This window comes from Cnephaeus nilssonii, assembly GCF_951640355.1.
Source record: "Cnephaeus nilssonii genome assembly, chromosome: 6".
In the NCBI taxonomy this organism is placed as follows: Eukaryota; Metazoa; Chordata; class Mammalia; order Chiroptera; family Vespertilionidae; genus Cnephaeus; species Cnephaeus nilssonii.
The window spans coordinates 31,764,753-31,781,195 of NC_137077.1; the positions used below are offsets into that span (position 1 = coordinate 31,764,753).

General features: G+C 39.1%; 1 protein-coding gene across 7 annotated transcripts in view; it reads right to left on the bottom strand.

Moving 5' to 3' along the window:
* The window catches only part of SOX5 (SRY-box transcription factor 5), a 950,952-nt gene that overhangs the window by 307,916 nt on the left and 626,593 nt on the right, over positions 1-16,443 (bottom strand). For 6 of the 7 annotated variants that reach the window (XM_079773594.1, XM_079773592.1, XM_079773591.1 and 3 more), the window contains one exon: positions 12,666-12,897. In XM_079773594.1, the coding sequence (XP_079629720.1) occupies positions 12,666-12,896 (231 nt within the window). In that variant the 5' untranslated portion in view covers position 12,897. The remainder of the gene's footprint in view (positions 1-12,665; positions 12,898-16,443) is intronic. The other variant, XM_079773596.1, reaches the window with a different exon arrangement.

Here is a 16,443-nt window from a genome sequence, read left to right on the forward strand (position 1 = left end):
CAATTATTCAGAGCTTGGATTCTGAAGTCATGAATGCAAACACTTACCTATTAGATCACTTTAATCAAGAGTCTTTTTCATCGACACATTGGAGATAATCAGTTACTGGACTACTGGGTTGCCATAAAAACTGGCTAATAAAGGTAGGGTGGCTGGTACATAGAAAACATGACTTATCACACATTCCTATTACTAGTAATTATTAAATACCATATTCTAAAGAGTACTGATTGTTTGAAATCTCCCACATTTGAGTTGCAATGATAAGCTAGGCTGGAAGATATATTCACCCATGACTCTCAAAGTTGCTTTGTATGTTCTACTGGAGACCCTGGGGAAATCAGAATCTCAGATACAGAAGAAGCGTATTCCCTGATCCTGTGTGTAAAGCATCCTATAAGTCCCTAGTGTGTAAAGCATCCCAGCCACAAAGCCCAAAGATGGCTATTATAACAGCTCAGCAATCTTCCCTCTCCAGGATATATGCTTACATCGAGGGTGGGGTCCAGGATGGCAGGTGAGGTGATTACCAAGCTTAAGCATTTATTAACAGTCAAACTCTAAGTTACTGTACTTTATCTTTTGCTACCCATTAATATAGGTTTTGATTTTTAACATAGTATATATTTTATATGTATATATGCAAGCAAAGCTACTTAACATGTACCTTTGAAATTATGCCCCCTTTTCATATCCTACCTTCATTTGAAATGTTTTATTAACCCTTAGGATAGTATTTTCTCGTTTAGGAATATCGACCAGCAAGATTCACTGCTTTATCTCAAGACAGGCTGGATTTTTAAGAGCTAAAAAGAGACACTGAAGTAAACACTGCTTCTCTATATAATGATAACATTGTTTGCTCGGCTGCCTCAGAAGCCGCCTTGACTAAACAAGACACAAAATCCAGTCACTTGTGTTCATTGACTTTATCATGTGATGTCAGTGTGGTGGTGCTGGCCAAGGCTGCTCTCCCTGCATTCACACCTCATCTGTCCACATAGATCGTTCCTAAAAATGGTCTATAAGAAATTAAACACACACACCCGTGGCCTTTGTACAAAGACGATGTGTAACCAAAGGGACAGATTACAATTGTCAACTTAGCTTTATATTTATGTCCCATTTAAAATACCAAAGAACCCCCCCAGCACTCATATATAGTAGAAGAGAGAAAACTATGAAATTTACTTTCTAAAACAAGAAACAGGGGGAACAGGCACAAGATGATCAAAACTGGTAGCATACTGAACTACTGTCATGAATTCAGTTTTCAAGCCAGCTGTAATGCTGGAAGAGATTATGGACATCTCAGGGCTGTGGAGGAAGTAAAGGATTTAAACACATGTAATGTTTGTATTTATTTAAAAAACAAAACAAAAACATTTCCATTGAGTGTATTGGGGTGACACTGCTTAACAAAATTATACAGGCTTTTATTTTTTTAAATATATTTAATTGATTTTTTTTACAGAGAGAGGAAGAGAGAGGGATAGAGAGTTAGAAACATCAATGAGAGAGAAACATCAGCTGCTTCCTGCACACCTCCTACTGGGGATGTACCCGCAACCAAGGTACATGCCCTTGACTGGAATCGAACCTGGGACCTTTCCGTCCGCAGGCCGACACTCCATCCACTGAGCCAAACTGGTTAGGGCTACATAGGCTTTTACATGCACCTAATGTGGTACCAATAGTGTTCTAAGCATTTTGAATTCAGACTGTCATTTCTTAAAGAATCATTTATCTTGAAAATACTTCCCCCCAATCTTCCTATTAGATTTTTCTATCATATAAAATTCCTTTCTATTTTTTTTAATGTATCCCCACCCTCACAAATCCAGGTATTTGCCTTTGTATGTATTTTTAAAAGAGAAAGCTATATGAGTCTAATTGTCAAAGTGAAAAAAAAAATGATGAAAATCTAATACTTCCTTATGACTTTGGTTTCAGATCCAGAGAGGTTGCTATACAAATATATTTTCCCTTTTTAGGTACAGTGGATAGTTGTATTGAGCGATATAGCCAAGAGGAAATATGTGATAAGTATTATTTAAAATAAGAGGCCCAGTGCATGAAAATTCATGCACTGGAGGGTGAAGTCCCTCAGTCTCACAGTCTGGGAGTCCTCAGGGGCAGGAGGCAACCCTGCGATCAGGGTAAGGCAATGCCCCCACCACACCGTTGCTGCTGCCACCGCTGGCAGCACAAGCCTAGGCCAGCCCTGATTACCTGAGCCTCGGGCAGCCCTGGCGGCTGGGCAGCTGACATCCAAGGCTTGCCTATGCCTCAGATCTGCCATAGGCGGCTGGGCAGCTGCCATCTGAGGCTTGCCTGCACCTCAGGCCAGCCCTGGGCGGCTGGGGGTCTGAGGGAACTGAGGGGGACTCTGGAGGCAGGAGTGCAGAGTGGCTGGACCCAGGACGGGTCCAGTTGTGCCGCTAGCGTGTGCCACCCCAGAGGGGCTGAGGGGACTGGGTTCCGTCATCTTGTGGCTGTGGGCACCGCCATCTTGAGGGCGTGGCAGTCAATTAGCATAGTCCCTCCTTATTGGCTGAGGGTGCCACCATCTTTGTGGAGGGCATGACAGTCAATTAGCATATTCCCTCTTTATTAGATAGGATTTTCAGGTCCCATTGGCAACTGAGTTGCTGAGTCTTGTAGACTTCATTCCAATTCCTAGCATTCCAGCACCAACACTGCAAAATTCCCATTTTTGGATTCCCTTATGAAAGAAATATGAAGACAAAAAGCAACTAAGTTAAAGAAACAATCAAGAACTGAGTGAAGCCCAATCAGAAAGAGTCAGTGGTTGAGTGTCAACCAATGAACCAGGAGGTCATGGTTCAATTCCTGGTCAGGCACATGCCTGGATACACAAAAGGCATAGGAACACACTAAAGCACTAGATGGCAGACATTTGGATTCACTGATAAGTACAATTTAAAAGATAATTTGGGAACTAATATATAATTCTAAGTGGGTTTTTTCCCCAAGTAAGGACACTAAAAATAAACTTGTCATTTACTATCAACATTGGCTCATAAGAGAAAAGTAAGCAAATGTAATCTGAATAAATTGGAGAAATATAGTTTTGTGAAGAACTCTCTACACTGTCCCTGTTTACTAAAAACGAATGAAAACTTTATCACAGAACCAATTGATCCATTAATCACACACAGTAAGAGAAACCCAGACCTACTGCAGGGAGGTTTGGCAAATCCCCAAGAGGCAATATATGCAAATAAGAAGGAAGTATATATCCGTGCACAATGGTGCTGATTCTCCCACTCTGTCTCTCTTCCTCATAATGGCTCCATTGAGATCCTTAAGAGGATCCATTAAGAATGTTTTTGATAGAGGCAAATTGAAAGACAAACCAGAGAAGCAAAGGAGGAAACGAATCAAAGGAAGAAACTGAGGAAGAATTGAAAACCCAACATGTAAGATACAGAATGAAACTTTGTTCCCAAACTTTTCATTATTTTTAACACCAAAGTACAAAGGATTATGCAGGTCCCAGAATAACAAATAAGATGAAAGATGAACACCTATCCATTCCAGAAAACCAGGAACACCATTCAAGTAAGTTCCCAGCATAGCTTCTTAGTGCCCCTGCTCTTTCTAATATCCTAGCCAAGTAGATCACCATTCTTCCCACTTCATTCAAGGTGGGCATCAGATAGAGAAAGGAAATAGTTAAAGCCCCAGTAACTGAAATAGTTGTTTTTATGCTTATGAATGTGAGATGCACCTCTTACTAATTTTCCCACCTTTTATAGTCAGACCTTGACAGTGAACTTCTGTCTTCAATATTGTTTTAACTTGCTCTTTTTTTCTTTCACATTTATTTATTCCAGGGAAAAAATATTATGGCACAAACAAAACTATACTATAAATTAAAGACCTTGCATTAATGGCAAGGTACCCAATATGTATATATTTTTAAATATCTCGGCACTATATCTAGTCATTTTTGTGGAGACATTTTCAAATAAATTTGGTTTTGATGCCCACAAATGGGATATCTTTCAACTGTGAGTCTCCTTTGCACTTATTAGCTTCTATCAGGGTTCTAATACTACAGGATAGTGACTTTTGTGCTTACCCTACCTCCACACTTTACACGAAGCTACAAGAGGGAAGAGACTAGTTCTTATTTATTTCTGTATCTTTGCTGATAGGTATTCATTGTATTGAGTTGAACATTTTCATAACACTCCCTATTAAGTAAAAGCCATTAAATTCCATTAGGACAAATCTTCTTTTGCAAACACATGTTCCCCCATTACCACAGCATTAGAAGTTCTTACTTATTCCCCTGTCACTGCACAGCACTATGGTGGGGTGGTGCTCACAGTAGACCCTCATTAAGTGTCCTCAACCATCTCACAACTCCCACATAATGCCAGTTTTTATATGAGTACATTCATTGATTTCTCAAGGCTCCGTTAACTGTCAACTGAACAGCAAATTCTGTGGACATCATATGAATCAAGGTTTTCTCGACTTGATATTACACCCTCCCCCAGCCACCTATCCATTCCAGAAAACCAGAATGGAATTGTATAGCTATAGGACAAACCCATCTATTGCACAGCTTATCCAATGGCTTTGTTGGACCCCCAAAGGATTGTTTTTCACGTGTCTTCATTCCTGCTAGCCCTGGGGGTAATTTTCAGAAACAATGCAAGTATAAAAATGGAACCACTTACATTCAAACACAAGCCTGGGATTATATCTAGATAAACAGCTTCATGTGGTATTTTCTGACAACATTCACAGAGTAATGTTTGTAACAATGTAATTTCATTGTATGATAAACATCAATTTACCATAAAAAACAAATACAGACTTGTCACCATTTTCACCTCGTCTCAATTGAATTGGCCTTGTTCAGATAAGCAAGCCTATCTCTTACAGAAACAGCAGTTTATAGATAAACTGTGTGAAATCCAGTATGTGTGTGTTGAATTATACTGCCTACTATCATAATTTTATACCGCCACACTGCACATATGGCTTCCAAGCTTACTTTATCTGAATCTTTCTGAATCTATTTTCCATGCTATTAAACTGAGCACATTCCACATCGTTCAAAAGTAATTACAGTTTTGTCTAGAGTATAGGAGACTGCTCTCCCTAAACAATGAAATTCTCATTATTAGAACTGGCACAATAACCACACTGGTGTTAATACCGGTATGCATTATGCTATCACAAAAACTTATGCTAAGTTTGATGTACAAAGGTAACCAGACATTTTAAAGCTTATAAAAACCACCATATAAAAATAGGAATCTTTACCGTACCATAATTAAGGTCTTATTCTGTGACTTGTTTTTAAATAACACATGCATTTTTCTCTTTTTCTTCATAAGTTCTCTGAACAGTACTTCACACATAACATTATTCTAGTCACACAACAAAAATACATTACTAACGACTGTTAGATTATAAGCAAAATTTATATAAAGGGTATTTCAAGGCACAGCTATAATATGGCAATTAAAATTATTTTGGGTAAATAAAAATCACAGGAGTTGACAGTGGGCCTAAGCCTCTCACTGTCATGTGCACTGAATAAATTATTTGAGTGTTCAAGTTTGCTTTTCATATGTTGCAGCGTTGCAATTGCCATTGTTTATTCTCTGCTATATTTCCAAATTTTATAATATATCAACTTAAGAAAACACCTTTTCCTTTTGTTATGAACTTCAGAAAGAAACTGATTTACACTGAATATTGCTTCATGATAATGTGTCCCTGAAAGGTTTAAACATACATCAAGTTTAACATACATCAAGTTTATCATTAAACCTATTATATTATATGCCCAGAGTTCCTTAACAATTCCAGGAAAATGTTATCAATATACACAATAAATGAGATATTAAAACATATTATAACATCATATTTCCAAATCAAATAGTTCTTTAAATGTCAAAAAATTACACCCAAATGTAGTATTTATTTCATATATCATTCAGCTGTCTGTAGAGTGTGTAACGCAAATTAATTTTTGATAAAATATTATATTATTAAAATAAATACCTATATTTTTAAAACCAATCTTGGGGTGCAGCCACTCTACACTTATATAAAACTGTTCACTAAACTCAAGAAAGACCTGACTCAAAAAGTAAGATTGGCTGAGATAAGAGTAGGTTTTTTGTGAAAAACAAAAAACCTGATAATTCAGTAACCACAGGAGGTCAAGACTTTCATTTCACATCACATTTGACACTAGAACAACAATCTCACTAACAGAAGTCACAAGCTAGAAAGTGAGCCCCACAATGGCCACCACAGAGCCCCCGGCTGCCTCTAATGCTCTCCTTGACTTCCCTTCAGACTTGATTCCCTCCGGTGCTCATAGAGAATCATGTTGATTGACATGAATACATGCTATGAACAGTTCTTCACATCATGAAATAAATCCATTTATATCATAACTATTATTAGAAATGTGCCAGAAATTAGTGATTCTTGCTTATCTCTGGAACTCTGAAGTGAGAGCCCCAGCAAACCCATGTTACAAAATTAAAAAAAAAAAAAAAAATTTTTTTTTTTTTGAAAAAAGGAGCAGAGCCAGAAGAGTAGATCAGACCTTCCATAAAAATAAAGCTGGGGACTGCCTTTCCATTCATGTTAGAATCAGACTTGCCTTTTTATCTTTTTGAAGATTATATGAGAATCAAATTTTGTGATTAATTGCTTGGCAAGCTCAAGAGTGCTTCAGAGAAGAAACCAACTGTCTTTTTCAGGCTTACAATTATCTGTGTCTCATCTTATATTGATTAGAAATCAGACAGTTCTTTATAAATATCTAATCTAATAATAGACAAATATGCAAATTGACCGCACCTTCGCTACGCCAAGCCATGCCCACCAGCCAAGCCACGCCCACCAACCAATCAGGACGAGTATGCAAATTATCAAAACAAAGATGGCGGCTAATTTGCATATCGCGACAGCGTAGAAAGAAGCCAAGAGCTGCAGAAGGGAGCAAAGCTGCAGAGAAGCAAGCAAGCCAGGGGGAGGAGAAGGGAGGAGCGGAGGCAGGGCCGGGGGAGAAGGGAGGAGCAGAGGCGGGGCCGGGGGAGAAGGAAGTTGAGCAGGCAGGGCCGGGGGAGAAGGGGCGGGGCCGGGGGAGAAGGGAGGAGCGGAGGCGGGGCCGGGGGAGAAGGAAGTTGAGCAGGCGGGGCCTGGGGAGAAGGGGCGGGGCCGGGAGAGAAGGGAGGAGCAGAGGCGAGGCCAGGGGAGAAGGGAAAAACAGGCAGGCTGGCAGAGAAGGCGGGCCGGGGGAGAAGAGGCGGGGCCGGGGGAGAAGGGAAGAGCGGAGGCGGGGCCAGGGAAGAAGGAAGGAGAGCAGGCTGGCGGAGAAGTTAGAAAAGTAGGGGGGCTGGTGGAGATTTCGGGGTGGGGGACAAGGGAGGAGAGCAGGCAGGGTGGGGTAGAGTGCAGCAGGAAACCCTATTGCAGGATTTTTCCTGCAACGGGAACGCTAGTATAAAATATATTTAAATATAAAATATGCTTAATACAGTTCATCTATAGTGTACTCTGCATAGTAGTAAAACCTTCTAAGAGGAGAAGGACACAGAGTACTCTTATCAGTTCAATCTGGGGGAGTGGCTCTTACTTAGGAACTTAGTTTATTTCTCAAAAATATTAAGGAAAGAAACACAACTCCAGAAAGGAAAAATTGTGTCTTTACCTAACCCAATTCAAAACATTAGCACGTCCATACCCTGAATATTAACAAAGGATCCCAATTAATTACTCAACATTTTTATATGGCGGCAATTATTAAGTATACAGAACTTTGACCTCAGGAAATATTTTCCAACTTGAATTTTATACTGAAAGCATCTCTCTCTAACTTTGAGCCATCATTCCAAAGATTACTCATTGGTTTTACTTTGTCTGTAAACTATGTAGGCAATACAAAATGTAGACCTTTCAATAGCTTTCTTTTTATTTAAGGATGTAGCACGGATGTCACACATAAATTGGCAATGAAGTTGGCAAAGCTTTTTCCCCTTCCAATTGAATTATCTATAATAATAAAAGCATAATATGCTAATTAGACCGGGCGGCCTTCTGGGACGAGGCCGGGGCTGCAAGGGAAGCCTGGGTCTCAGGTGCCTGCCAGCAGCCGGACGGAAGCCCAGGTCCTGGGTGCTAGAGGGAAGCTAGTGCCAGCAGTCAGGGGAAGGAACGCCTACTCTTGCACAAATTTTGTGCATCGGGCCTTTAGTATGATATAAAGACCATGAAATAATCTCTATGTTCTCAAAGATATTGAATAGGAAAAAAATAGAAAATGTATAGTTCTACTGAAATAAAAAGACCTGTTATGTGAATATGACAATGACCTAGTATCCAGACAAAAATATAAAGTATTTGTGTTGAATAACAATTCTATAAATACATAAAATAATTTAGATAAATGGGTAAAATATTACTTAATGAGCTTAATAGTTGAATATATCATAGCTACTATGACATATTTCCTGTTTTCAGACTATACTGCATTAGTAGATTCCTTTTTAGTTCTAAAATCTCTAGAAATTCAGGATATTCACCATAAAAAGTATCTTAACGACTTTGCCCAAAAATATATATTTAATCTCCCATATAAGCACTGCCCCTTTAATCAGTAATCATAAATTAATTACCTATTAAATGCTGGATATCATAAATATAAACATATATGACTATGCTTTCAAGGAATGCATAGAAAAGCAGACACATAAACACAGAAATTATAATATAGGCCATAAGAAAAAATATAAACAAGTGTCACAGATAAAAGAATAAAGCAGCAACTATTCTGCTTTGGGAGATCAATGAAAGTATCTAAAAAGAAGCATTTTCTGACTCCAGTCTTGTGAGAAATACACAATTCACTGGGAAGGTAAAATATAAAAAAGGTGGGGTTTTCCAAGTGAAAAGAATAAAGCTGTGTCATCTTTATGAATAAAGCGATGTTTATGAAGATGTATCAAATGCCCGGATGGCTGGAGCCTTGGTGTCATGGCAGGATGTGGCAGAAGAGGAGACTTAAGCCATAGTTCGTTACTAGTCTATATAGAATTTTATGCTGAAAGGATGATTTTTAGATTAAATACTGTAAGCAACAAGGACATGCGTTGGATTCCAAAGTCGGGTAAATAATCCAACTCATTTCTCAGCGGAACTAGTCTAGTGGAAATTGAAAGAAAGACGGGAAAGAAAAGAGGCTGAACATTTGAGATCACATAGGGGACTCTTCCAGTTCCCTACTCAGGAGATTAAAAGGTGGTGGAATCAAGAAATGTTTGAGGCAGAAACAAATTTTGAAACGATTTGGACATATACTAAGAGAAAACTATGAGTTTTGATGTCAGTAAAACTAAAATCATTTGTATTCAAACTGTTTTAACTTCTAGAACAGCAGGTCTTAACCTATTTGGGTTACAGATATACTTGAATATCTGATGAAAAGCATATTCCTACTCATATGTGTTCATACTCAGAATTCTCCATTCATTTTCAGGTGATCCATATACCCAAGTTAAGAACTTCTACTCTAGCCCATCTGGTGTGGCTCTGTGATTGAGCATTGACCTATGAACCAGGAGGCCATGGTTCAATTCCAGGTCAGGGCACATACCCAGGTTGCAAGCTCAATCCCCAGTAGGGGGCGTGTAGGAGGCAGCTGATCAATGATTCTGATCATTGATGTTTCTATCTTTCTCTCTCCTTTTATCTTTGAAATGAATAAATATATACAGTGTGTGTGTGTGTGTGTGTGTGTGTGTGTGTGTGTGTGTATATATATATTAGAGGCCCAGTGCATGAAATTCGTGCATGGGTGGGGGGTCCCCTTAGCCCAGCCTGTACCCTTTCCAATCCGGGACCCCTTGAGGGATGTCCGACTGCTGGTTTAGGCCGAATCCTGGGGATCGGGCCTAAACCGGCAGTTGGACATACCTCTCACAATCCTCGACCGCTGGCTCCTAATCGCTCACCTGCCTGGTCGCCCATAACTGCCCCCCCCCCCTTGCCAGCCTGATCGCCCCTCACTGCCTCTGTGTGCTGGCCTGATTGCCCTTAACTGTCCCCCGCTGCCGGCCAGGTCGTCCCCAACTGCCCCCTCCCTGCTGGTCTGGTCGCTCCTAACTGCCCCCCCTTCCAACCTAACTGCTCCCAACTGCCCCCCCTGCCGGCCTGGTTGCCCCCAACTGCCCCGCCTGCTGGCCAGGTTGCCACCAACGCCCCCCCCCTCCTGCTGGCCTGGTCGCCCCACGCAGCCTGGTGTCCAGTCATTTGGTCGTCCCTCACTAATGCCCCTGTCGGCCTGGTCACCCCATGCAGCCTGCTTGTTCAGTTGTTTGGTCGTACCTCACTATCCCCCCTGCCGGCCTGGTTGCCCCCCGCAGCCTGCTTATTCAGTCCTTAGGTCGTCCCTCACTAACCCCCCTGCCAGCCCGGTAGTAGGCAGCCAGAGGGTGTGATGGTTAATTTGCATATTACCTCTTTATTAAAGAACTTTTCCTCTAGAGGAAGTTGTTTGAGGAGAGGGTTGTGTCCAATTAGGATCTATTTGCATAGTATTCAACAAACAACTTGATATAAAGTAGGCAGTTCATACTTTTTATTTAGTGGAACTGAATATTCCATTACGAACTGAATAATTTCATTTTCCCAAACATCCTGCATCACAGAATCCCTATCCCCAACTACAGTATGCAATTTAATATACTTTCTTATATCCACCCTTGAGTATACTTAAAATAATCTCCCCTTTATCTTTGTGGTTTTCTTCCAGTCATCACTATTTATATCCACTCCTTCAAATCTGTGGTTATGTTTATGGTAGTATCACAAGAGAACCAAACCAAGAAGCACTCTCAATAGGGTATTTCCTGAGAGAGAGCAATGGTCATAATATTGAGAGGAAAACGGCTTTAGCAGTGATGCAAGGTCAAATGAAAGGTCCAACATCTTTACCTTGAACTGCACTGTGCCATTTTCCCCCTTTCTTTTCCCAGTTTTACCTTTTTGACGGGAGGCCAAAAGGTTATATTCATTTTCATAAGTAGCATAAACTCATAGTAGAGGAAGAAAGGGGAAATTATAGATAGCATGGTTCAACTTGCCAAATTAAAAAAAGAAAAACTAGTCAGAAAATGAAATATGCCTGTGCTCTTGGGAAGAGCTTATAATGTGTGTAAGCATGGATTCCAAAGCTAGACTGCCTCATAAGCCTGGTCGTCCCACATAGTAGCTGTTTATTTAACCTCTCTAAGCCCAGTTCCCTCACCTGTAAGATGGGATGAATAATAACACCTCATTGGAATACTGTGACAATTAAACGAGTTAACGTATGCAACATGCTTAAAATCTATAAAGTGCTAAGTGTTAGCTAAAACATTATTCTTGGTAAAAAAAAAAACCAAAAAAAAAAAAAAACAACTATATTGCAAATAGTTAAATAGTCAGAGAAATTTTTTACCTGTAAGGCTTTCAAAATGCTGAATGAGAGTATTAAAATCTAATGTGACTATCAAAGATTGGTGTTTATTTCACAGCTATTAGAAGACATTTGATTCTTCTTGCTGATTTAACTCCCCATATAGTAACGCAATCACATAAACAAGTGGACATATTTCAGTACCAGGCACATTTATGATGTACAATAACTTCCTAGAGAAAGAAAAGTACTTAAACAGGATCAGAGCTGTCTTTAAAAATAGGAGAATGTGTGATGACACATTTTTGTGGTGGGATCTGGTTAAAGTGAACGGCAGTGTCATGCTTGAAGGTGGAGAGGAAGAGAGGGCACAGAAACGTGGCATCCGCCCCAGCAGCCATGTTGTAAAGGTGAGGGTGGCTTTACTGGCAGCTAAGCGCCCTGTCGCCCTGCCAACTAGCTGATTCTCCGTATTGAAGTTCCTTAAAAGCCTTATTTGTGTGTGTCTGCTGCTTACGCTTCAGCCAAAGATGCTATGCTGCCTTCTTGCTTCTCATCCATGAAACCACGGATTCCCAGTGATCCAGACCTCAGGCTGAGAGGCCAGATAAATTATCCTGAGTTTCAAATTCTGGAACAGGATGCCCCAGGGAATTACTGAATTATCAAAACAACAACATGAACGGGACTGAATTAGAAATTGGTGTGGTCCCATTAGAAAACTATAGTATCTATGAAATATATTCTTCTATAATACATCCAGTACTTTAAGGAATACTGAAATCCAATCCAAGCAAAGCAAAAAATGGAAAGAAAACACACAAGGATTTATTATGGTGGAAGTCTTCAAACTATGTTGTAACTCTGTTTGGAAAAAAAACCTTTTATTAGAAATAGCATAACATCTAACTTTCCTGTTAATTTTAAATGTTACTTTACAATTATTCTTATATTTACATATGTGTTTTTTCCCCCCTCAAATTAAAGTATCTCAAAATCAGAGTTCTGGAAAAACAAAAAATAGCATATCTTTTACTCCCTTCTGAAATCAATTTACTTAGAATTCAAAGATGTTGGGAATGAATCTTGTGTATGACTATTAAGTAGATGACAATTACAAAGCAAAGGACTGAAGCCAAACTATTAGAAGACTGAACTGGTCGAAAGTGAGTGTAGGCACAATAGACCTTGAGAAACCTACCATTGTATTGTGCTGGCAAGTGGGAGTCCTATGGCCACAAGTCTCTTGCGTCAGCAGAGAAACTGGCTGAAATTCCTCAGAGTGAGGCTTGTTGGGAAAACTCACATGCAAGGGAAGGTGAAAGGCTGGGAGCCCGTCACTCTCCTCTTCTTCCACTTTCTGTCTGCTTGTCACCATGGCTACCTCTCCATCTGCTTCCCCATACGGAGAGGCTGGTCGCTTGGAAGACATCCTGGAAGGAACAAAAGAGGAGAAAATAATGAAACCTCCACATAAATCCTTAATGCTGTCATTGTGTGGTTAGGGGCCATTGTAACAGAAATGCCTTTTTGTGCTGGCAGAGAGCAGGAAACCATCCAAATACCACTGCAAAGCACACACAATCAGAAACAATGGCCAAGCAGGTAGCAACAGAACAGTGCTTGTTTGTTGTGAGAATAATACACTAATATAGCACTCCCTTGTATTCTGGCTTCTTAAATAAGAGAATTCACCTAAGAATACTGCATAATGAAAGACCATTCCATTTTAAAGAAAAATACCCATCTAGTTTTACACTCTGATAGACCTCATTGAAAACAGAACATCTATGTTTATGAATAGCAAATACGGTTGGGAGTTAAAAGAAGAGAAATAAATAAAATTTATTCCATAAAAAGAAATAACATAAATAAATGATTGCCATTATAAAATGTGCATTTTATTAAAAGACAATTGTGAAATATAGAGATATTGGTTATTTGTAAACCTCAGAACACATGACAAAAAGTTTGAAATTTGTTTAAAGCTTAAGGATTTAATAAATTTTAAAATCACTATTAATCTTGAAACAATGGAGAATTTTCCTTCCCTCAACTGCTAAATCACCCAATTTAGGCATTTATTTTTAATATCCAATTTGCAAAATAGTAAAAGAGATGAGGATATAAAAATATTTCTATTTTATTTCCACAATTCTATGTAAGATTTAGATATGGTTTACCAGAATAACTAACTCCTTAGATGCCTAAGTAAAAGGAAAACAAATCAAATAAGGATCTTTTGTTTGACTAAGCTGATGCCTATATGACAATGCACTTAGATAAATTAAACATTTTTTGTACTTACATCTGATGGAGAACAATCAGAGGTTAAAAATATGTGCAAATATTTTTAGTTAAATAGAGTTCTTTTTTCTTTCACTAAAAGTTTTACACAGACATATATAGAGTTAAAAATTTTACTAAAAAATAAACTCTATTTACCTCTTGATATGACCTTGAAAAAGCTGTACGTTTTGTTCAACAAAGAGTGTTTACAGAATCACCATTCTTATCTAGACTAGTGGGATAGGAGGCAGGGTATTAACTAATGGCAATACCATTTCCTTCATACATATCACTGATTTTTAAATTTAAAATATAATAATAAAAGAGGTGCCACTATTCTTTCTTGAATAATACTATTCTTAGTATTAAAAGTTTCAAAAGAAAGGTATTTGAGTACTGCAGACGTTCTATTAAGAAATAATAGCACTATAGAAAAAAAAATAAGGACTTTGGAAACAGACAAACACGGATTAAAAAACTGATTCTAAATATTTACTAGTACAAACTGTAAAACTTTAATCTTGCCACCTCAATTTGCTCATTTTTAAAGTAAGATGTAATATTAACTTGTAATGCTTTTTTGAGAATGAACTGTGTATCATATGAAAAATGACTTGTAGATCATTTAGCACACTCACAAAACAATAGCTGTTGTTTATTTTACAAACTTCAAAACTATACCCTTCTCAAAAAACAAAACCATACAACTCCAAAATGAGGAAAGCAGATTGCCTTCTAAGAGTTAAACTGTAAAATCAACAGTAAATACAAAGGCTCCTAAAAGAGAAATGGACCATGGCCAGTTATACTTGACAATAAAACTGCATTAGCAAGTGTTAAAGAAGATATGTGAGGAGTTGGGGGTCTTGATCAGCTGAAGAACAGAGAAGAGGAAATGTTGGTGGCTACCACATAAACACTGTCTAAAGTAGACTGAGCCAAGATATTTCAACTATCTTGAACTATTCCTGATCTCATTACCAAGGTTTACTTCGAGTATACTGTATACTCTAAGTATGGAGAAAGGAAATAAGGGGCTAGAGTTCACAGAATTAGAATAGTTTTAGTCTCATTGGCAAAACCGTATCTATCACCAAATTGATATATTAAACAGCATAATAACTCTAAACATTAGGGATATTTAATTCCCACTGTTCTGGTTCCATTCTCTACAAGCAAACTTCTGACTCCCATATAAAAAATGGGCTGACAGAACAGATTTAAAATATTTTAAGGACTTTGTGGTTTATTAGAATAAATCAATAAAGAGATTTTTAATTATTTCTTGGTTTCACATGCAGTTAGACTTCAAGGAGATTAGGCATTTATTATACAAACCATAGTATTTATGGTTTGTGTGGGCATTATCATTCTTGCTGGAATTACTAAGTTGGTATTCTCGTGTCTATCTACCTCTTAGGTCCAGTCTCCTACTGTCTAAAAACTCCAGACTATTGGCAAGAGCCAGCCTCCAGGTTGTCAAAGCAGAAAGCTGGATCAACTGGCCTTTTCTAAGTTAATACACAATTCTATCACTTTCAGAAGGAATTACCAAAAAGGTCATTCTTTAATATAATTATTAATAATGATTATGAACAGTGAAAGTCCAAAAGTAGACACTAGGCAGATAGTTATCACTACTCTTCTCAAAACTTTTAGTCATTTCAATATCTAACTTATCTTTATGTACAGCTGGATAATCATTATATACAAATATTTATATCTATTTAAATATATATAAGATATATTTAAAATTCTATATAAATAGATATTCCTATGAAGCAAAAATTATAAGGACTAAAACAATAAACATGAAGGAGTCATGGTGCCAGAAGGCATCTGATCCTGAAATATAACATATTTCATGTTTATTTCAATTCCATTCCCAGAGACTTATGGAATGTTCTTAATGTATTGGACATGAGAGTATTTTTATACAATTCAGGTAAAAAGAATTCTTAAAGATTTTTCAATACAATAAAATGACTATAGTTATCTACACTACTAAAAGAGAAACATGCAAATTAACCACCACTCCGCTATACCCACAAGCCATGCCCACCTGCCAATCAGGAGCAAGTATGCAAATTAACTCAACCAAGATGGCGGCCAGCCACCAGAGTGAGAAGGAGGCTTGGATTTCCCTGGCGATGGAGGAAGCCAAGTTTTCTGCCTGCTCTAGCCGGGCCCTGGCCTCAGCTCAAGGCTACAAAGTTTCAATTATAGAAGATAAATAAATCCCAGATCCCAGGGCCTCTGCTTGGGTCGCTGGGGGCCATGGCTGGCCTGCAAACCACCACAGGCCCCTCATCCAGGCTGCCCCATGCCCCAAGGGAACCCCTACCCTGATCCGGGACACCCTTCAGGGCAAACCAGCTGGCCCCCACCCGTGCACCAGGCCTCTATCCTATCTAATAAAAGAGTAATGTGCAAATTGGCCATCACTCCAACATACAAGATGGCTGCCCCTATGTGGTCAAAGATCCTGCCCCCATGTGGACACAACATGGCCAGCAGGGGAGGGCAGTTGGGAGAGATCAGGCCAGCAGGGGAGGGCAGTTGGGAGGGACCAGGCCTGCAAGGGAGGGCAGTTGGGGGCGATCAAGCCTGCAGGGGAGGGCAGTTAGGAGTGACCAGGCCAGCAAAGGAGGGAAGTTGGGGGTGACTGGACCTGCAGGGAAGGGCAGTTG